General features: G+C 50.6%; 1 protein-coding gene across 1 annotated transcript in view; it reads left to right on the forward strand.

The window, feature by feature from the left end:
* CACNA1A (calcium voltage-gated channel subunit alpha1 A) overlaps window positions 1-21,403 on the forward strand; it is a gene marked incomplete at its 3' end in the record, with an annotated part of 212,417 nt that overhangs the window by 146,539 nt on the left and 44,475 nt on the right. Inside the window, exons 21-29 of the mRNA XM_080936643.1 lie at window positions 1,602-1,731; window positions 2,789-2,848; window positions 3,315-3,421; window positions 10,954-11,053; window positions 11,764-11,924; window positions 12,481-12,618; window positions 14,299-14,500; window positions 18,110-18,274; window positions 20,013-20,123. Of these exons, the coding sequence (XP_080792769.1) occupies window positions 1,602-1,731; window positions 2,789-2,848; window positions 3,315-3,421; window positions 10,954-11,053; window positions 11,764-11,924; window positions 12,481-12,618; window positions 14,299-14,500; window positions 18,110-18,274; window positions 20,013-20,123 (1,174 nt within the window). The remainder of the gene's footprint in view (window positions 1-1,601; window positions 1,732-2,788; window positions 2,849-3,314; window positions 3,422-10,953; window positions 11,054-11,763; window positions 11,925-12,480; window positions 12,619-14,298; window positions 14,501-18,109; window positions 18,275-20,012; window positions 20,124-21,403) is intronic.

The raw sequence follows: 21,403 nt of genomic DNA on the forward strand, positions 1-21,403 counted from the left end.
GCCATAAGCACCCAGACTTCTGCCATGCCAGGAGAAGCGTCCTTTAGAAACGCTGTCTTGTACAGTACCCAACCTGCATGACCTACACAACCATGTGACATAATTCCGTCTCTAACCATTGCACCACAAAGATGCAGGCTTAGGGTTCCTGCACATCAGGTTTTTGTCAGAAGTTCAATTTTGATCCTTTACTAAACAAATGTTTGAAATGGCGCCTAATGTTGGGTGCTGTTCTAAGTGCTTTATAATTTTTTAAAACGCTTGAGAAGAGCACAGTGAGGACTGGTGAAACTTCAGCCAGAACAAGCTGCTTGTAACAGGCACAGGTTTTGTTTGGGTGGGTGGTGCTGGAGATGGACCCAGGCTTTGCGCATGCCCGGCAAGCACTCCGCCCACTAAGCCCAGCCCCAGATGTTTTTCTGTGGGTGGTGGTAATGATGGGGTTTGGGTTTGGTTTTAATTTATCATTGTTGCGTGTGTGTATGATGTGTATCTGCCATGGCTCCCGTGTGGAAGTCAGAAGACCCTGGAGTTGTTCCCTTTCCATGTTCGCGTGGGTTCTGGTGACTGAACACTGGGAACCAGGTTTGCAGGGCTAGCAACTTTACATCTCATTGGCTTCTGGGTTTTGTTTTGTTTTGCATATGTCTTTTTGTAAAATTAAACTTTTCCTTTCCCCAATCTCTGCTCCTGGAATAACAACTCTAAGACTAATTATTTATTAATAAACGCCTTGGCCTTAAGCTTTGGCTGTTCCCCTGACTAGCTCATAACTTATTTAACGCATTAAACTATGTCTTCCACATGCTTAGTTACCTCTCCTTCACTCCAGCCCCACTTCTTTCTTCTGGTCTCAACAACTCCCTCGGCAACCCCTTTTATTCTCTCCGTTTCCCAGAATCCTCTCTCCTCCTGCCAGTGTCCCACCCACTGTTTCCTGCTTCAGCTTACTGGCTGTAGGCTTTCTTATTGACAGGCGTCGCTTATAAAAGGTTCTGTCTACATGTTATCGATTTGGGTGTGTTCCATTTGTTGGTGTGTGTATTCTGGGGTGTGTGATTGTCCTGTATGTGTTTTGTTCTGTGTGTATTCTGTATGTGTGCTTTGTTTTCAGAACAGATCTTACTCTGTGACCACACTGACCACACTGGCCTTGAACTCATTCCACGGTCCAGATGGTCTTGAACTCTTAGAGATTCCTCAGCCCGAGCCTCTCAAATGTTTGGATTACCAATAGGAGCCGCCATATTGGATTCCTCTTTAGACCCTAGAATACTTTACACATAGGACACCTGGCTTTGAGGTTGCTACGTGGATAGAAGCAGTTGTTACCAAGACTGCCAACCTGAGTTCAGTTCCCAGGACCCACAGAATCAACTCCCACAAGCTCTCCTCTGAACCGCACAGGCGAGCTCTGGCCCAATCACCACCCCCCCCCCCCGCACACACAAATAAATACATGTAATTAAAGTCACTGTAAGACATGGCCAGTGCCCTGTCTGGGCTAGGCTTGGGCAGTGGAACCCTCAATGGTGAGAGGAGGGGGAGGACCCATGAACCTGCGATCTGAGTGTCCCTCCCCACCCTGTCTCTGCCCTCAGCCTTCGCCGGCTGTGCCATTACATCCTGAACCTGCGCTACTTTGAGATGTGCATTCTCATGGTCATTGCCATGAGCAGCATCGCGCTGGCTGCCGAGGACCCGGTGCAGCCCAACGCACCCCGCAACAATGTGAGTCTTGGCTTCGCTTCCGGTCTGATACAACAAATCCCCCAGGCTATCTCTGAGCCACGACCCCAGCCCCTCACTGGGAGTTTCTAGGCAGGAGCTCTACCTCTGAGCCACATGCCCAGCTCCTAGGTAACATTTTGGCAGGAGACCGTGGAAGGCATCACTAGAGAAATGGTATTTGACCCACACCATGAAGCAAGAGTGAGTGGGAATCAGATGAGCCCTAGGAAGTGAGCAAGGAGAAACTCCCGCTTCAGTGAGGAGGGGAAGTGGCTAGGCGGATGCTTCAGGGCCTGATTCAAACAGTCATGAGCACACCTCCAAGGCCGCCTTAGGGGTTTTGAGTGCGCGGCCCAGCAGGTTTGTTATCCTAAGAGAGGGGGACCCATGCAGGACTGTGGGTGGAACCGTATGATTTAGGTGGTTATACCACCATCTGCTGGTCATGTTCAGAAATGACCAGCCTTGAACCTACAACCCCTACCCTCACCCCTCCATGCACATGGGTGTCCTGGGTGGCTCCAGAAGCTAAGGGCCGGGACAAAGGCCATTGCTAATCCATGCAGAAACAACTAAACCCCAGCTCTGGGCAGGACAGTTGGTGAGGAAGGGGAGGGTCTATCATCCCAGACTGAGTGGTACCCTCAGAGGGAAAGAGCCAGATGACCAGGTGGCCCCAGAGTTCAGAAGATGCTCCCAGAAAAACGGGAGTGTAGGGCATAGACACTGGCCTGTCAACCCCATCATCCCAAGAACAATCACCCCCAAGATGGGGTGGACTCCTCCAAGGCCCTCTTAGTCTGCAAGGGGCTTGGAGTGTGTGAAAAGGGCAGTCTTGGAGACCAGGGGTGGGGGGTGGGGGGTGAGTCGGTAGGATTTGCTGCCATCTTCTCTGGACACTTTTATTCAAGCCCTGCCCATCTTTGATTCTGCCTGGGCGTGGCTCCTGAGCAGTGCTTGGCCCTGTCCAGCCTCAGTGGACTATTAGTAGGTTCCAGGAGTCTAGTCTGTCCCTGGTCAAGCCTGTGATTGGGTCCCTTGCCTTTTCTCCCTGCAGGTGCTGCGATATTTTGACTATGTTTTTACAGGCGTGTTTACCTTTGAGATGGTGATCAAGGTAAGAACAGAAGTGGGGCTTCCACAGGAGGGGCATTCGCCAGGCAGGTGTGGAGGGGGAGGGGCAGCAGGTGAAATCAGGGAAGTAAGGCTGGGCAGTGACTGGGAGGACTTCCGTGAGAGCCCAGGAGGAAGGACTCTGCTGGCTGCTGTCAGGCGACAGGTGAAGGGATTATCAGAGACCAAGTGGGCCATGGTGAGGGCAGGAACCACAGGTCACCAAGGAGGAATTAAGAAGCAGATAGCTTCTTGGAAGTTTCCAAATATCAAGTTTACAACACTTGCTGATGCATGACCATCTGTTCGGGTTCAAAGACTTAGACTTCAGACTGTCAAGACAGGTTCCGTTTCCCCAGAAGGGGCCACATGTCATCCTGGATATGAGATTCTGCCCGCCCCTCCTGCCCCAGGTGGGTGTTGTCCTAGGGAAGGTTGAAGGCTCTGAGCACATTGTCCTTTCCCCTCAGATGATCGACCTGGGCCTCGTCTTACATCAGGGGGCCTACTTCCGTGACCTATGGAACATTCTGGACTTCATAGTGGTCAGTGGGGCCCTGGTGGCCTTTGCCTTCACGTAAGTCTCCATGCAAGCCCCCTGCCCAGCCCCAGTCTGAGCCCCACTGTCAGATGTGGGGTCATATGCTGGGGTTCAGAGATAGGAAAGGGAGCTATGGGCCAGCAGGGGTTCTGCCCCAGTGCAGCTACAACTGGCTTTGTGCATGTCATCACCATTATGGAAGGACGGAAGGAGGGGACCAGACCACCTTCCACTCCTGCCACAGCAAAGCGGTGGCCTTTTGCTGTGCTGCTTGGTTTTCTTGCTTCTGGGGACATCTCATCTCCCTCCCCATGTTGTCTCTTTGGGGTGCCCCGAAAAGACAATCAGAAATCAAGTGTGCATGAGAGTCCCATCCCACCTGTGCCTCAGGGCACACCTACTGGCCTCCTTCTATGTCTCCTTCCCAAGGCTCCTAGGATGCCCCGCCCTCAGCAAGGTCACACACCATAGCACTGCTCTATGACAGCACCCCGGCTGTGGGTGGTGGCTTTAAATATGGCTCCCAATTTCCGAGTGACCGTTCTAAAATGGCAGCCATTTCAAAGTGGCACTTGAGTTCTGAGTTACATTCCAAGACAACGGCTCACTTCACAGTGGCACTGGAGAGCAGAGCAGCCATTCCAAGATGACTCATAAACTCTTGATGTCATTCCAAGATGAGCAGAGTTTAGTGCCCATTCCAAGTAGGCACCTAGGTTCTAGATGGCCATTCCAAAGTGATACCTTAGGTCTGGGCAGGCATCCCAAAATGGAGTCCAAATTCTTGAGAGCCATTTCAAGATGGTACTCAGGCAGAAAAGCAGCATCCTAAGGTGGCAGCTGAGTTTCAAGAAGCCATTCCAAACGTGTTTGAGGGGTAAAAAGCCAATTCCAAGATGTTAGCTGAAGTCTGGCCATCATTCTAAGATGGTGCCTGAGTTCGGAATGCCATTCCAGAGTGTCACCTGAGACCTGCGCATCCGCGCATCCACGTCACATGGTATCTAGTATTTCAGTGGCCGTTCTCAAAGGTATGTGAGCTCTGTCATCCAAGTTTCCGGGCAGCTATTCCAAGATGGAGCCCAGTTTAGTTCTAATCGGAGAGGGATCCCAAGATCCCTGGCAGCTTATGCTGCAGAGCAGTCTCAGACAGCAGACATCAATATCAGGGACTGACCTAGCTTGCTCCTAGTCCAGAAGTCCTTCTTGGGAACATAGGCTGTGCCTGTCACATGGGTCATTCCCAGAAAGGAAGGTCTTACAGGGACCCTTACCCACCTAATCCAGCCCAGAAACCTGAGGGCTTCTTTGGGTGTCTTACTGCTGGTTCCTCAGCAAGTAAGGCCTCTCAGTGAGCGCTCACGCTTCATCACAGAGGGCCTGGACTGCTGCCCATTCCCAGGTGAAGGGCTACAGTAGGTCCTACCACGTTGCTCCCTGGGGCACAGTGAGCTGTGGTTACGGTGGCCATGAACTGGTATTCCCATGGCCTGCAAGCCTGACTTGGCCAGACTCCTGGCCCTCTTTCCTTTTTATCTACTCTTCTGTCTCTCTATCTCTGTCTCTCTGTCTCTCTCTTTGTCTCTCAGACTCTCCCTCTGCACCCCCCACCCCGTCCACCTGTTTTCTCTTCTCTTCATTTTTTTTTTTTTCTTTTTCTGGTCCTATGGATGGAGCCAGGGACATTTGCATGAGACCTGAGCCCTAGAGTCAAGTTTTTAATGTTCTCATGAATTCGGTGCAGACACTATGCTACCCTGTGCGCCTCGAATCCCTTGCTTTCCATAAAAGAGCAGGTCAGACCAGGAACATCCCCATGCCTGTGCCGTTCTAACAGAACTGGCTTTGGAAGCATGAGCCAAGGATTCTCTTGGAATTTTAGAAGAGCTTGCAGTTGTAGATACCTCAGTGGCATGGCAGAAGAGATACACCCTACCATGCCCCTACCTACCTCACTACCAAGAACTGACTTGGTCCTGCTACTTCTTGCCAAAGACTGTGCTTTGCAGCTCAGGGCAAGCTGGCCAGCACCTTGGTTAAGCCACTTCTGCGTGTCCAATAGCAAAAGGGATGCCAGTTGCTACTTGTTTCCTAGGAGAAGTTTCAGAACCCCTCCCTTGCCCCATAATTCCTAGCAACAGGCTGCTGATCTCTTGTACCTGGGCGTTTCAACTTGTGAAGTCTTTGCTTGGTGTCTCCTTGGTGATGTCATGGTGGAGTGTCAGCTTGCTGTCTCTCTGTTGTCTGTATCACGAGCCCCTCTGCTCAGAGACGAGGTGGGAAACCCCAGCAGCAGTGAGGTACCTCTCACCGGGTGTGGTAGCAAGTGTTTGTAATCCTGCTCTTGAGAGGTTGAAGCAGGAGGATTGTTGCTTCCTCAGCCAGCCTCAGCTATGGAACACAAATGTCTTAGAAAAGAAAGGAAAGAAGTTCCCCGAGTCTGGAACCCTCTGCGTTCCGTAGTTTCTCAGGCAGCAAGATGTGACAGCTCAGGTGAGAGGAAGTACCTCGAGCGCGTTGTCTATGATGCTGTTACATCAGGGTAGCCATGCCCATTCCACAGATGAGAAATAGGCTGAGGCAGGGGTCTGGAGAATAGACCAGCAACCTGTCCTACTGGGTCCTTTTTTCCCTGGAAAGTCTGGGAGGCCGAGAAGCAGGAAGTAGAAGGAGGGAGACTGCTCCCTCCTCGGATAAGAGGGATTGAGGCAAGGACCATGCCTCTTCTCTCCCAGTGATGTGCGAAATCCTCTGAACGATCCTGCCCTCCTCCTTGTCACCCACATCTGTATGTGTGGTCTGTGTGGGTGTGCATACACGTGTGCTCTATCCTCTAACCATGGCTCCATCTCCCATGCACCATCACTAACAAGCCATCTCACAGTCTGTCACCATGAGCGACATCACGCCTAGTGCCCGTGCTTTGGAGCAGCCAGGTGACATCTCACAGCAGCTGCTAGATCATGATCTCCCACTCACTGCCAAGAGTCTCTCTGGCGCCTCCAGCCCTACAGAGCTGGCACGTACCTTGGTCAAGCCACTCCTGCACCCCCAGAGCCACAGTCCCAACAACCAAAGAAGAGACCCTCCAGCAACACCCTCAAAACAGCCCTGCCCCAAAGGAAGGAAGACTCAAGCTCAAGATGTATGCACGAGGGTTTGATTCTCAGTCTGCCATTTTCTGCCCTTGGGGAAGTCACTCTCCCTGTCTAGGCTTCAAATGTCTCATCTGGAAAATGGGCCCAATGGTGCCATCCTCCTGCAGGTAAATGCCGTGACTCAAGACTCAGCAGCACGTTAGACAATCCAGGTAGGGACGGAGATCAGTGACAGTACGGCTGCCCTGGTGTACAGGAACTCTGGGCTTCCAAAACGATGCAGATGCCACTGGAAGCATCTCTAACGCCCGTGGGGAAGGACCTGCAGGTCTGAGAGCCCTGAGTTCTGCACGGATATCCTAGACAGTAAACGTGTCGGTCCACAAGAGAGAGTTGCCAGGCATAATGCAGCTCCTCGGGAGGCTGAGGGACTGGGACTGCCAGGAAACTTAACAAGACCCTATCTCAAAATAAAAAGTAAAGTGAAGTCTTGAGGCATGGCTCCAGGTTAGATCCCCTGCCTAGAACCCCCCAGTGAGGGGCTGGGGTCGGCGTAGAATGTTGACCTAGCATGGCATGGGTGAGATCCCCCTGGATTCCATCATCAGCAACTCTCTCTCTCTCTCTCTCTCTCTCTCTCTCTCTCTCTCTCTCTCTCTCTCTCTAACACACACGCACACACACACACACACCTATATCCCAACTACTTAAAAGTTTGAGGCAGGAAGATCAGTTTTTCGGGCCAGCCTGAGCTACATCTTGACATGAGTCACTAGGTGGAGGTTACCTATACCATTATAAAGCATCCTGAAGCCAAGCCCATTTTCCAGATGAGGTTTGTTGGCAGTCGGGGCAGCATTCAAACCTCCGTCCTTTCCTCACAAAGCTCACCCGCAGCAGGCTGGGTCCCCATGGCTGGATGGCTGCAGGAAGCAATCCTCCTCCTCTTGGCAGTGACTGAGTGACTAGTTCACCCAGGGTGACAAGCAGCCCCAGGGATCCCTGCTCCTTGGAAATTTGCCATGGAGAGCTACTCTTAGGACCGTGTTCTGCCCAGTACAGAGATTGAAGGAGGGGCTGGCTTCCTGGTCCTCTTGGGGTCCCAGAGCCCAGCGCCTTTGTGTGTCTGTGTCCTGTGTTCTCTCTGAGGCCACTCACGATTTGTCTCTCCTTCCGACGCCACCTCACCAGGAGCAGTACACGGTAAAGTGCCTCTCTCTCTCTCTCTCTCTCTCTCTCTCTCTCTCTCTCTCTCTCTCATTCTGTCTCGTCTTCTGTGCCCCGTTCGCAGCCATGTTGGTTCTGGCCTCCTTTTTTGGTGGCCTTTGTTCTTGCTCGTGTCCTGTTGCTAACTGTGACCAGAGCCTGCTTCCCAGGGGTGGAGGAGCCACAAGGGATCACAGCGTCATCTGCCACTGTGACCCTCCAGTTGTTACCTAGAACAGAAGGGGCCAGAGTGTTCCTCCTCGCGTGTGATGTCAACAGGGCCAAGGAGCTGGGGAGAGGGTCACCCAAGCAGCTGAAGTATGGAAACAGGCTTTCAGGGGAGGAAGTGGCCACCACTCTGAGGAGCATCTGTCTGGCAGATCTTTCTAATTCACTATGGCAGTGGCACTCAGTGTGGCAGGAAAATCTTGAGTTTCAGGTTAGCCTGATTTGCATACTGTGTCCCTGCCTCCAAAACAGTAAAGAGATAAAGATAGAAGTTGCTGTTCTTCCTTAATCTATCACAAGCACTTAGAAATGGGAAAGACTGGTCTAATGATCAGTGGACAAAGGATATAAGCAGAAACATCAGAGCTGGGTGGAGTGGTGCACACCTTTAATCTCAGCCAGGACCCAGGAGACAGATGCAGGCAGACTTTGAGGTCAGTCTGGTCTACAGAGTTCTAGACCAGCCCATGCTACACAGAGAGGCTCTTTCTCAAATCAAAAGAAGACTCCTTAGTTGGTAAAGTGTTTGACATACACACATGAGAGCCTGAGTTCAGTCACTAAAGCCTATGTGAAATGTCTGACACGGTGGTTTGCTTATGGGGATGAAGAGGCAGATCTCTGGGACTCACTGGCCAGCCTATCCAGCTGGGTGAACCCCAGGCCAGTGAGAGACCCTGCCTCAAAAGATGAGTAACAACTCAGGTTGACTTGTGGCCTCCACATACATACACAGGTACCTGCACACATCTACACAGACACATGCACATACACCACAGCACATGTTTGCATATGCACACATACACACACATTCACCAAGATGGTCAGAAGCACAGAGACCACACACAGCCAAAACCAACTTTTCTCACTCTGCCGGGAAATAGTGCTCTCCACCAGAAGCCCTGCTGCCAGACAGATCTGCCTATAGGGACATGTCTGTCCCTTGGAATGCAGCCTTTGTCTATTTGCATGTCCTGAGACCTCACACCAGTTGTGAGTCAGTAGCTGGGACAAGAGCCACGATTAAAGAAAACACTCTGAAGAGTTCATCACAAGTTGGGCCGCTGAGGGGTTTCCTGTTTAGGACAGAAAGCAGGCTTTCTGTCTAAGTCTGACATCTGATCTCTCTGGAATAGAATCAAGCTGACATAGCTCATGGCTTTCTAGGGAGGCACCAAGAAAGGGAGGACGGCATGGCTGAGTGGATGTTACTTCTGTGCAAAGGCAGACAGTAGGCACACCTATGTTTGGAGTACCTGAGTGTGCAGGTACTCAGGAGCATGAGGTCAGAGGTCAAAGCCGACACGGGCTACATGGTGAAACATTGTATTGACAAAGGGAAAGCTGATAGGCTAAGCTGGTAAAGGCTTTTGCCAGCAAAGCCTGACAACCTGAGTTCAACCCCCAGGATTCATACGGTGAAAGGAGAGAACCAACTCCCGAATGTTGTCCTCTGACATGCACGCTGTGACACACACGTGCCCACAGAATTAATAAATGTAATTAAAATTCTTTTCTGGCTAGTCCAGCAGTGGTGGTGCACACCTTTAATCCCAGCACTCAGGAGGCAGAGGCAGGCAGATCTCCGAGTTTGAGACCATCCTGCTCTACAGAGTAAGTTCCAAGACAGCCAGAACTACACAGAGGAACAAACAAAAAAAGATTTTTAGGTGGGCATGGTGGTGTGTACCCTTTAGCCCAGCACTCAGTAGAAGTTTTTTAAAAAAGATCTCTGAGTTCAAGGCAAACCTGGTCTACATAGAATGTTTCAGAGTTACCCAGTCAGACCAGACTCTGTCTCCAAAAGCAAGAAGAGGGGAGAAAATTCAATTTAAAAGGGGGAGGGTCTAGAGAGATGACTCAGAGGTTAAAAGCACTGACTGCCCTTCCAGACAGAGGTCCTGAGTTCAATTCACAACCAACTGTAATGAGATCTGATGCCCTCTTCTGGTGTGTCTGAAGACAGCGACAGTGTACTCATATATAATAAGTAAATCTTTAAAAAAAAAAAAAAAAAAAAAAACAGGGATTATGGCCCAACGTTAGGCGGTGCAGCAGTGAGTTGGACAAGACTGAAGACAGCCTTGGCATGCCCAGCCATCAGGTCTGCCTTGCTCATAAGAGCTCGGATTCAGGAGGGATCCTCAGGAGAAAGGAATGGTGACTAGCGTGTATGAAAAGACGAAGCAGATGTGAGAGGTCTGAGGAAAAGGTGATCCCAGTGAACAGCACCCTCTGGGGCTTGGGCATGAAGCCAGCAGGCAAACACCATCCTAGGATTTGTGTTTGGGCCCTGGGTAGGGGTGGGAGCCATTAACCTCAAGCTCTTGATGGCCTTAGGGAGTCAAGCTGTGGGTAGCTAAGAGCTCTGTGTCTTTGGAGTCTGCTCGGTTAAGCCCACAGGTCCTACTTTTTACCACCAAGGTAGGTGGGGACCTTGGAGACTGAAGCAGCAGCCACACCTGAGACCGTGTTGTCATTTGAAGGGACCCGCCCCTGGTGACTTCTGTCCTTCAGCCTAGGGAACATGGGGCGGGGGAGCATTCTGAATTTTTCAGGTGGGTAGGTCCTCTCTCACGGTTCACCAACCTGCCTGGCCTTTGATTTGCTACAAAGAGCAATGGAAGTGTTGGTGCAGACAGCTGCACACGTTGGTGCCCTTTGATGGTGCATAATTTTAACCGAGGATGCAGATGAAGGAGGAGCTCTGTCATTCCAGGACAGTCATGGCTACATAGTAAGATTGTAAGACATTGTCTCAAAATAAAAAAAATAAAAAAAAATAAAAGCTAATTAAAAATCAAAACAAAACTCAGTGCAGAGGCAAGGTCTTTAACAAACTACAAGATCAGGACCCCTCAAAGCGATCTGGTTTCCAGGGCAAAGCTAGACCATCCATCAGAAAGGGAAGAGATGTGGCTAGCTCAGCCCAGACCTGGGTCCAGAGCCGGGGACCATGTGGGGTTGTGGGCCCCTCCTTCCCAGGCTGACTTTTCCTCGTCTCTTCCCCTTCCCAACCCTAACATCACCCGACAGTGGTAATAGCAAAGGAAAGGACATCAACACCATTAAGTCTCTCCGAGTCCTCCGGGTACTACGGCCTCTGAAGACCATCAAGCGGCTGCCAAAGCTGAAGGTGAGACGGGTCTGGAGAGAGGGTCCTGGAGCTGGCCACACACAGACACGGTGCTCCAGAACACCGTACTGAGAAACACAGTGGTGTGCACCTGGAGCCCCAACACTCATGGGCTGCGGAAAGACAACCCCAGGTCCTGTCAGCCTGGGTCCATAGGGGACCCCTGTCACACAACTACATTGAAGGAGATGCTGGTTGCTCATTGACTTTGTGTACGGGTGTAGTTGCTACACTTGTCCAGAAGGTGGCAGCAAAGGGGGTTGGCTAGCAGAATCTGCCCTGGATCAGGATTCCTTTTGACGGGTCTTGGCAGAGAAGGGCAGAGCCTAGCTCTAGGCCAACAGGACTGTCTAAAAACGCAGGGGGTGGGGATGTATCTCATTTGGCAGAATTCTTGCCTAGTGTACCAGAAGCACTGGATTCCATACCCAGTGACTCACACTGTGGTGGAGGCAGGAGCATTAGAAAGTCAAGGTGACCTTCTTAAAGCCCACATGAGAGAGACCCTGTCCAAAAATGGCTGTGAGGTGCCTGGCACAGCACACCTACTGTGTCCACAGCCACCACACTGCAGTTAGGGAACAGGGTGACAAGCCTGCATGGAGTCTATCTTCCTCCAATGTTTTCAGCCCAGCTGTTAGAACCGGTGGGTGCCTCGGGGGCACCAGGAACAGCCGTGCTCCCTGCCTCACGCCCCCCTTCTGCTGCAGGCCGTGTTTGACTGCGTGGTGAACTCGCTCAAGAACGTCTTCAACATCCTCATTGTATACATGCTGTTCATGTTCATCTTCGCCGTGGTGGCTGTGCAGCTCTTCAAGGGGAAATTCTTCCACTGCACGGACGAGTCCAAGGAGTTTGAGAGAGACTGTCGGTGGGTGGGGACGATCTCGGGGACACCGCGGCAGGGGAGGGGAGGTACAGGACCCACAGTCCAGACACTGAGGCAGAGGGGTAACTCTGGGTCAACCTGGGCCTGGAGTAGTTTTAAAAGTCAGGTGTGGTGTACCTAGGACCTCAGCACTCAGAAGGCTAAGGCAGAAGGATCACCCTGAGTTCCAAGGCAAAGTGGGGTTACAGAATGACCACTTGTCTCCAAAAAAAAAAAAAGTTGTGCTAGAGAGTAGACGTGTTCTGTGTGCACATGGAAGGCCCAGCCCACTCCCCTCTCTGAAGATAAATATATAGGAGACCCTGAGATACCAAAAGGATCAGAGTCTTGGGTGGTATTTGAACTCACTACTTGCTGTTCTAACAGGAGGTATAAGGACCCTGAAATAGGGTGTCCCTGTATTTGCCTCTCCATCCTGTCTGTGTCCCCCACACTTACATTCAAGCCAGGGTCGCTCTCACGGGGTCAGCGCTGTGACCTTAGACAGCACACCCTGGAGGTGGTGGTGCCCTGCTGACTAGCCCACTCTCCATGACAGAGGCAAGTACCTCCTGTATGAGAAGAATGAAGTGAAGGCCCGTGACCGAGAGTGGAAAAAGTATGAGTTCCACTACGACAACGTTCTCTGGGCCTTGCTCACGCTCTTCACGGTGTCCACGGGAGAGGGCTGGCCACAGTGAGTAGCAAGGGCCGGGGACCCTGGGAGCAGGGGAGCAGAGTGGGAAGGGAGGAGAACAGGGGTGTCAAAGGCCGGCCCTGTGCCCAAGGTTGTTAACATGATGCCATCTCACAGTTTAGGAGTGGCCCCGCAGGGCTGTGGGGGTCACATTTATGCCAACTCGGGAAACCCAGGCTTCTCCCCAGCAGCACAAAGGTGAACACAGCCTTTCTTGGCGTGGTGATCACACCTTTAGCCTCAGAATCCCCAGAGGTAGAGGCAAGGGGGCGTCTCTGTGAGCTTGAGGCCACAGCAAGCTCCAGGCCGTCCAGAGCTGCACAGTGAGACTCAAAACAACACAGAGCTGAGGGGTGGCTCTGAACAGGACTATGTTTATCCAAAAGACACCAGATGGCTTCCCAACGCTCACATCAGGCTTGTAACCACCTGTACCGCTAGGGCTGAAGCCTCTAAACTCTGAGGGCACTGCACATGTGTGTATATACTTGCGCATACACATAATTTAAAATAAAAAACCTTTGGGGAAAAAAGCACCTCAGGACTGGAGGAATGGGTCACTTAATAATGAACCTGAGTTTGAATTCCAGCACCTTCACAGCAGCCAGACTCAAAGCATACTCCTCCAACCCCAACACACAGGGCAGAAACAGGCAGACTCCAGGAGTTTCAGGGCTGTCCGGCTTAGCTAAATCAGCAGGCTCCAGGTTCAGTGAGAGGGCGTATTTTCAAAATTAAGGCAGAGTCAGTGAGATAGCTCAGTGGGAAAGGGGGTATACACAGAAAGAAAGAATTCTCAAAAGTTGTCCTCTGACCTCCACACACCCCACACGTGCACACGCATGGCAGGCGTGCACACAGATGTAGATGTTGGGGTTCTCTTAATTGCAATTCTAATAGAAGACCTCACAGCCACCTGTAGCTCCAGCTTCAGGGGATTCGACAGTCCTTACTGGCCTCTGAGGGAACCTGCTCTCAGACATGTCATAGTTGAAAGTATACACATAACTGAAAACAAAAAGAAACTCATAGTCACACAAATGATTTGTCCAAATTAGGTACCATGGTCATCACGGTGAACAAACACATTTATCCCATCTGCTATGCCCAGGCACTGCTTAGACACCAAACTTATTCTTAGATTAGGGACTATTTACAGAGCAAAAGACAGTCATCAACACTGCATTCACCAGACACAAAACCTTATTTTTATTTTGTAGTGCCAGGAATGGAACTCGGGGCCTTCCATATTCAAGGCACTGAACCCCACCAAGAGAACGTTTGGGGCACATCCTGTGTCTGTACAGAGCTGTTTTGACCACACTTCCACGAACATTGCTCCTGAGCTTGCTTCACACCCACAGCCACTTCTGTTTAAATACCTCACAGGGACTCATGCCTCTAGAGTGCCTTACCTCATCTGTCACCACAAACCTAGCTTTAGATACCAACATGACACTTCTTTCTGAGTCTCTCCAAACTGCCGGAATGTCCGTTTCATTGTGTGCAAAGTGGATCAAGAAGTGTGAGAAGTTGAGCATTCTCTGGCACACAGTCCCATGCCTGTCAGAGTCACTGACTGGGTTTGTTTCTTCTCCGTCTCTTGTTCCCCTGCTCCTGTGCCTCTGCCCTCCCCTCCCCCCCCCCCCATCGCTCCCGTCTCCTTCCCACACTTCACAGGGTCCTCAAGCACTCGGTGGATGCCACTTTTGAGAACCAGGGCCCCAGCCCCGGGTACCGTATGGAAATGTCCATCTTCTACGTGGTGTACTTTGTAGTGTTTCCCTTCTTCTTTGTCAATATCTTCGTGGCCTTGATCATCATCACCTTTCAGGAGCAGGGGGACAAGATGATGGAGGAGTACAGCCTGGAGAAAAATGAGGTAACACTGCCTAGTTGTGTTCCCCTGATTTAAAACTGTTACACAGCTCACATATTGCCCCCCCACTCTCACACACACACACACACACACACACACACACGGCAAAAAAACTGGTTGAAAAAAAAGATACATGAAGAAAGAGAAGGTTTATTGTAGATAAAAGGGAGAGCGTAGGACAGAGAAGGGACATCCGGGAGAGTTCAAAGTGAACGTGACCCTAGGCCTTGTGAGGAGATGAGGGAGGGGGGAAGGGAGAGGAGCTGCCAAGCCTGGACCAAGAAACTGGCCAAGAGGGTAAAGAGTAGACCAAAAGACTGGGTAACCAAAATGGCTGGATTATATAAGGAAAGGCAGCTGGGGAAAGAACAGCCCAGCCTTGGGCTGAAGAAGTTTAGGGTAAATAAAAGTTTATGGTAAGACAGCCATACCTTGTAATAGGTAAGGACTGAGGGATGCTGGGAGAATCTTGAGGTCAGGTCTACTTTGGTATGCTAATGGACACCTCAGATAGCCATTTGTCTCAGGTTTGAGACCTAGTAAAACCAACTTGTAGGAAAAAAATGGGAACAGAACAACAGCAAATGTTCCCAAGCAGGGTTCAATCTGCAAGATAGCTTTCCTTTGGATTTCCAAGGAGAAAAAAATGCACACATCAGATATCAGGAGGATGTATCAGTTGGTCTGAATCATGTTGTGCTGCTATAACAAGTAGTTCCTTGAATCCACAAAGGGATGGTTTCTTGCTCATGCTTCATGTTCAGTGGTTCTGTCCATGCTTTTTTATTGTTGTTGGCCAAGCTAGCATACAACCGTCTTCCAAGATATTTCAGAACAAATGATAGTATGCCAGTGATCTAGTTTTTGGTTCCTCCCAGAGTGACTGTATGATTTTCTTTAAGGACATATAAACAGATGTCTGTTTTCCCCAGTGCACCAAAGACAAAACAAGAAACATGGGTGACAACTTATGATAGCAGTATCCATCTTGGAACTCCCTATACAGTTTGCAGACAGCTCCATGGAAAGTTCTCTTCTCCAGCAATTCTTTATTACATACATAACATTGTGGAGAGGCCTACTGAATATAACTTTGTGAGCTTCCTTAGTCATGTGAGTTTCCTGAGCTCCCTAAGTCTTGTCAGTTTCCTGAACTTCCTGAGTCATGTGAGATTCCTGAGCTTTGTGGGCCTTTCTCTTTGCTTAAGGAGGGAATGAGTTTTTATAGAAAAAGAGCCACACATAACTACACACCTTACTCTGGCTCTTACATTTTTTTTTCCTGCCTTCTCTTCACCAGTGTTGTCTAAACCTTGGATCTGGTGATATAGATGTCTACTTCCCTCCATTTATAGCTGAACATTGAAACACTTTGCCACAAACAGCCGCTTGTTCTCTGAAATTTGACCAAGTTTGAATCTCTGCTTTCTTATAGAACCCAGGTCTACCAGCCCAGGGATGGCACCCCCCACAATGAGCTGGGCCCTCCCCCCTTGATCACAAGTTGAGAAAATGCCTTACAGCTGGATCTCATGGAGGCATTTTTCCAACTGAGGCTCCTTTCTCTGTGATAACTCTAGCTTGTGTCAAGTTGACACAAAACCAGCCAGTACAGCCTTACTGTTTCAAGCAAGCAACCAAGAGCAGAAACAATGGTCTATATGGTCTATGGAGCCTCAGGGAACTCCTGGCCAACAACCTACTGGAGGAAGCCTACCCCTGGTGCTGAGCTCTATGCAAATGTATGGCCCCTGGGAATGCCTTTCCTACTGGTGCAGGAGGCTTCTGTTCAAACCCTTTACCCACTGGGTGTTTTTACCTTGCTATGACAGTGGCCAAGATCTGTGGTCATCCTCTGCCATCTGTTCCAAGTGCCCATTAAAGGAGGCATTAGTGAGGACCAGCACAGTATACAGTCCCATGTGACTGATTCTGTGGGAAGAGTGACGTTAGGTAGAACATGACTAGGAAAGGCTGCTTCGTAATCTATGTCATTCTCCGTGGACTATGCCTTCTTCTCATCTTGGGAACCTGCAAGGCCACTGGTTCTCCTTAGTCCCCATGGGTTCAGTGAGGCAGGCTTTCCTTAGTTGACCTGACCCCAACCCTGTCACCTGCTGCTCTTGCTGTCAGACCAGATCACTGGTTCCAACAAGGAGCACCTTGGCTAGCACCTCTTCTTCAGCCACACTGACGACTAAAGGGGCCCCCAGCTGAATGAGCAATCTCTATCCTCAAGTATAGGGTATGAGAGAAGTGTACACAGCTTTCTCTGAGGGGACAGCTGCCTACCCTGAGGACATGATCTTTTCCATCCACACTGCCTGTCACTCCTCTCTCCTCCCTGCAGAAGACTGTTGCTGGGATGTAAAGTCTTACAACATCTCCCAAGCACTGACTTCAGCCTCCTTTGTTTTTCTTCAGAACTCACCTCAATACTTCCCAAATATGCCTTCAAGTGCCCCAGCCAGGCCCTTTTTCCTGTCTTGCCTTTCTCTCTTCTCAGCTGCTTTTGGCACTTTGAAACCCTGATTTACATGCTAGTGTGAGTCATTAAGATGTATTCCAGAGCCTCTCCCACCTCATGAAGATCAGTAAAACCCTGAAGCCTCATGACAGCCCAAGGGTTGATGGATCAACCTTTTTCTTAACTCTCCTGTGAACACAGCCCTATGTGGCCCACTGAACCAAGTATCACATGCCCAGTTCCCCCAGTAACACCTTTTCATTTTGGATCATTCTCTGGTCCTAATATCCATGGAGACCTCAACTGATTATAACCAAATCCTCATGGCTCTTTATAAGCCAGTTCCTATGACTCCAGGCCATGCAGCCTTTGTAGCTTTGCAGCTCAGTTTTCTGCCTCCACAGCCCCCAGACGGACTTATGCCAGCAGCCCCTGCATCCCAGAGCCTCCCTCATAAACTAGGAGACGCAAGGGACCCAGAAAGGAAGAATGGTTTATCTGGCCACAGTGGCAGCCCTGTGAGCCAAGTGCTCAGAAGGCAGAGCAAGAGGATCACTATTTTGAAGCCAGTGTGGGCTACAGAGTGCAATCCGTCTCAAAGGAGAGACAGCTGCTAGAAATGTTGCTCAGCAGTAGACTCCTTGCCTGGAGTCCCGAAAGCCCTGGGCTCCTGTCCCAAGCTCCATACGAATTCATCATGATTACATAGGCAGCTTGGAACCAGGCTGGGCTACATAAAAATCCTGGGGGAGGGAGGGAGATGGGAGGGGAAGGAGGGAGGGAAGGAGAGAGAACATAAAGAAGGAGTTGTTGGACCTAAGAGCAGATGCTGCATTTTACAGCCTGTTCTTTCCTCAGCGGTGCCTCAAGCCCAGCCTCTCTGAACTGGTTTTCTCCATCTGCAAACTGGTACTGTAGATGACTGCTTGCAAGGGAGATTGCAGGAGAGAAGCTGGGCAGCGGTGTGGCCACTTCCCAAGTTGGAATAGGCAACAGAGCTGTCAGGTTTTATGAGGGGCCCTCGAGGACCGCAGGGATCCCAGCTGGGCCCAGCACCGCAAGGAATCTGGGCAGCTGCACCAGGTGGCTGCGAGCAGCTGTCGTCCCTGCTGTTGTCCCCTCTCATGCGCTGGCATCTCCCACAGAGGGCCTGCATCGACTTCGCCATCAGTGCCAAGCCGCTGACCAGGCACATGCCCCAGAACAAGCAGAGCTTCCAGTACCGCATGTGGCAGTTCGTGGTGTCCCCACCCTTTGAGTACACCATCATGGCCATGATCGCTCTCAACACCATCGTGCTAATGATGAAGGTGAGCTCCCCCCGCCGTCCTAATGTAAGACCCACACAGCATCCCAGCCAGACCACACTGCCACTGAGCCTTCACTGCCCCCACCACACTGCCTGACCAGCTCCTTCCTCCCAGAAGCCTTAAACTAAGCTTGGGGCTGGGCTCTGGGGGTCTCTGGCACATGCCTCAGTCTCACATGGTTGCACACTCCATGGTCCCACCAGCCTGCACTCTTCAGGAAGTCAGATGTCTGGCTTTTTAGGGCTCAGCAGAGGCCTCATAGAGAGGAGTAGACACCCTCCTTGAAGGTGTCCTGGGTGGAACATGGAAAGAGATCAGAGAGGGGAACTTCCAGAGCTTCAAGGGTTCAAGCCCCTCATTGGGGTCCTAGGCAAGGGCACTATCTCTGATTCACGCCCCCAGCTCCTCACTGGGGGATTCCAGGCAAGAGCTCCACCTCTGAACCACACCCCCAGCCCCTCACTGGAGGATTCCAGGCAAGAGCTCCACCTCTGAGCCACGCCCCCAGCCCCTCACTGGGGATTCCAGGCAAGAGCCCCACCTCTGAGCCACGCCCCCAGCCCCTCACTGGGGATTCCAGGCAAGAGCCCCACCTCTGAGCCACGCCCCCAGCCCCTCACTAGGAATTCCAGGCAAGAGCCCCACCTCTGAGCCACACCTCCAGACCCTCACTGGGGGATTCTAGGTCATCACTATACCACTCCCAGGCCTTCCTCTTTTTAAAAATGCCTGTGCCATATTAGACTAGTAGAGTCCTGGAGATGACCAAAAATAGTAAGGGTGCTAATCAGGAGGCTCAGCCAACATGGTAACACAATGTCATCCCAGCTACCTGGAGGGTCACAAATACATGATCAGCATGGACAACATAGTAAAACCCTGGCTCAAAAATAAAAATATATAAAGAGCTGGCAAGATGGCTCAGTAATAAAGGTATTTGCACCAAGCCCAATGGCCTGAGTTCGATGCCCAGGTCCCACATGTTGGAAGGAAAGAACCAACAACAGCAAGTTGTCCTTTGACCTCCACATGTATACACGTGTTCATACATACATGTGTATATAATAATATATACATACATAATCAGTAATGTGCAATTAAAATTTTAAAAATGAAGCCTAAGGGAGGATGTGGCTCTTCGATAGAGCACTTGCTTGCATGTATTAGGCCCTAGACTCCATTACTAGCACCAAAAATTAAGTAAAAAGGAGAAGGTCTCAGAAGATGGCTCCGTGGTTAAGACCTAACTGTCTTCCAGAGGGCGTGAGTTTAGTTACCAGTACCTATGCAAGGGGGCTCACAACCGCTTGTATCTCCACTCTAGAGGACCTGTAAGTTTTCTGTTCTCCACAGGCAATCACACACATGGTACAGACACACCCACAAAACACACACATAAACATATATGCCTGTAGACACACACACAAAAAGTTATATATGTATATCATTGACAAGAAAGCTCGGCTACATTATCATTAAGATGCTTTATGGTTAATTAATTGACTAGTTAGCATATCTGGGGACAAAGACTGCTGCAAGTAAAGACTGGAGCCGTGGCTCATGATGTGGTGTGCAGTTGCCGCCCTTGGGGAATTGAGCTGGGGGTGTTGCTGTGATTCTGAGGCCAGCCACTGCTAGTGGGAGACTCTGTGTCATGACCCAGGCCTTTGCTGAGCTGGCGCCCTCTCTGGGCTGTCAGCCAGGCCACTGACTTCTCTGCCTGTCCTCGTCCGTCTAGTTCTATGGAGCCTCGGTGGCCTATGAAAACGCCCTTCGAGTGTTCAACATTGTCTTCACCTCCCTCTTCTCTCTCGAATGCGTGCTCAAAGTCATGGCTTTTGGGATTCTGGTACGTGGGGCCTGAGGGTAGTGGGTGGCGGGAGCTCAGAGGGCTTAGGGTTTGGGAGAAGGTGTGTGCTCTGGGCCCCCAGGAGGACCAGGGGTGAATGGTGTGTGGCTTCAGCTGTCCTCCAGATCACCTGGTCACAGGTCCTGATGTCAGGAAATCACAACCACAGAGAACAAGTCCCTAGTATTCACGGTGGCCAGGCCTGTCTCTCTAGACTTTGGGAGGCTGAGGTTGGAGACTCTGGAATTCAAGGCCAGCCTGGGGCAGAGTAATACTTGTCAGAAGTAAAGACAGGAAGGGAGGGAGGGAGGGAGGAAGAAGGAAGGAAGGAAGGAAGGAAGGAAGGAAGGAAGGAAGGAAGGAAGAGAGTTGCGCACAGTGTCCAGACACCCGAGTGGAATTCCCAGGTGCAGAGGTCCAGCCTTGCGGCCTCTACCACTGCTCCACCCACTGTCTTCTCACTTTTCATCTTGGTTTTTAGTTCACTTTATTTATGTGTATTGGTGTTTTGCCTTCATGTATGTCTGTGTTCCACACGTGTGCTTGGTGCCCTTGGAGGCCAGAAGAGGTCATGAAATCCAATCCCCTGAGAGTAGAATTATAGACAGTTGTAAGCTTCCATGAGGGAACTGGGAATGGAGCCCCTGACCTCTAAAAGAGCAGCCAGTGCTAACTGCTGAGCCATCTGTATCCCCTACTTCATGTTTTGAGACAGGGCTTCACTGAGTTACCCAGGCGGAAAGCTGAGAGACAGCTCAGTTGGCCAAGCACAAGGATTCATCCCCCAGATCTCTTATAAAAAGCTGGGTATCATGCCATGCACTGTGGTCCTAGCACTGGGGAAGGGGAGGAAGGAGGACCCTATGGCTCCCTGGCCTGACAAGGAGTCTAACTGATATAGTCTAGACCAGTGGGAGGGACCTCATCTCTAGGGGGCAGCATTCCTCAACATGACTTGAATTTGTTCTCTGGCCTATAAACACACACACACACACACACACACACAAATGAAGAGAAAAAGGAAGGCTAGGTTCGCCTTGACTTTATGCCTAGTGCTGGCTTTGAACTTGCAGTCCCTGTGGTTCGGCCTCCCAAGTGCTGGGATGAAGCTTATACTGTCAGGCATGACTGTGAGATGTATTCTGAAATTGTCTCTTTTTTCCAAATCAATTTTTTTTCATTCAGAAGGGTATCATGGTCTACCAATTTTAATTTGTCTAGACTGGCAGCATAGTCTTAGTCTGAGGCACCCAGATCTGCAAAGGAACCAGTGGGTAGGC

This window comes from Micromys minutus (genome assembly GCF_963924665.1).
Source record: "Micromys minutus genome assembly, chromosome: 24".
Lineage (NCBI taxonomy): Eukaryota > Metazoa > Chordata > Mammalia > Rodentia > Muridae > Micromys > Micromys minutus.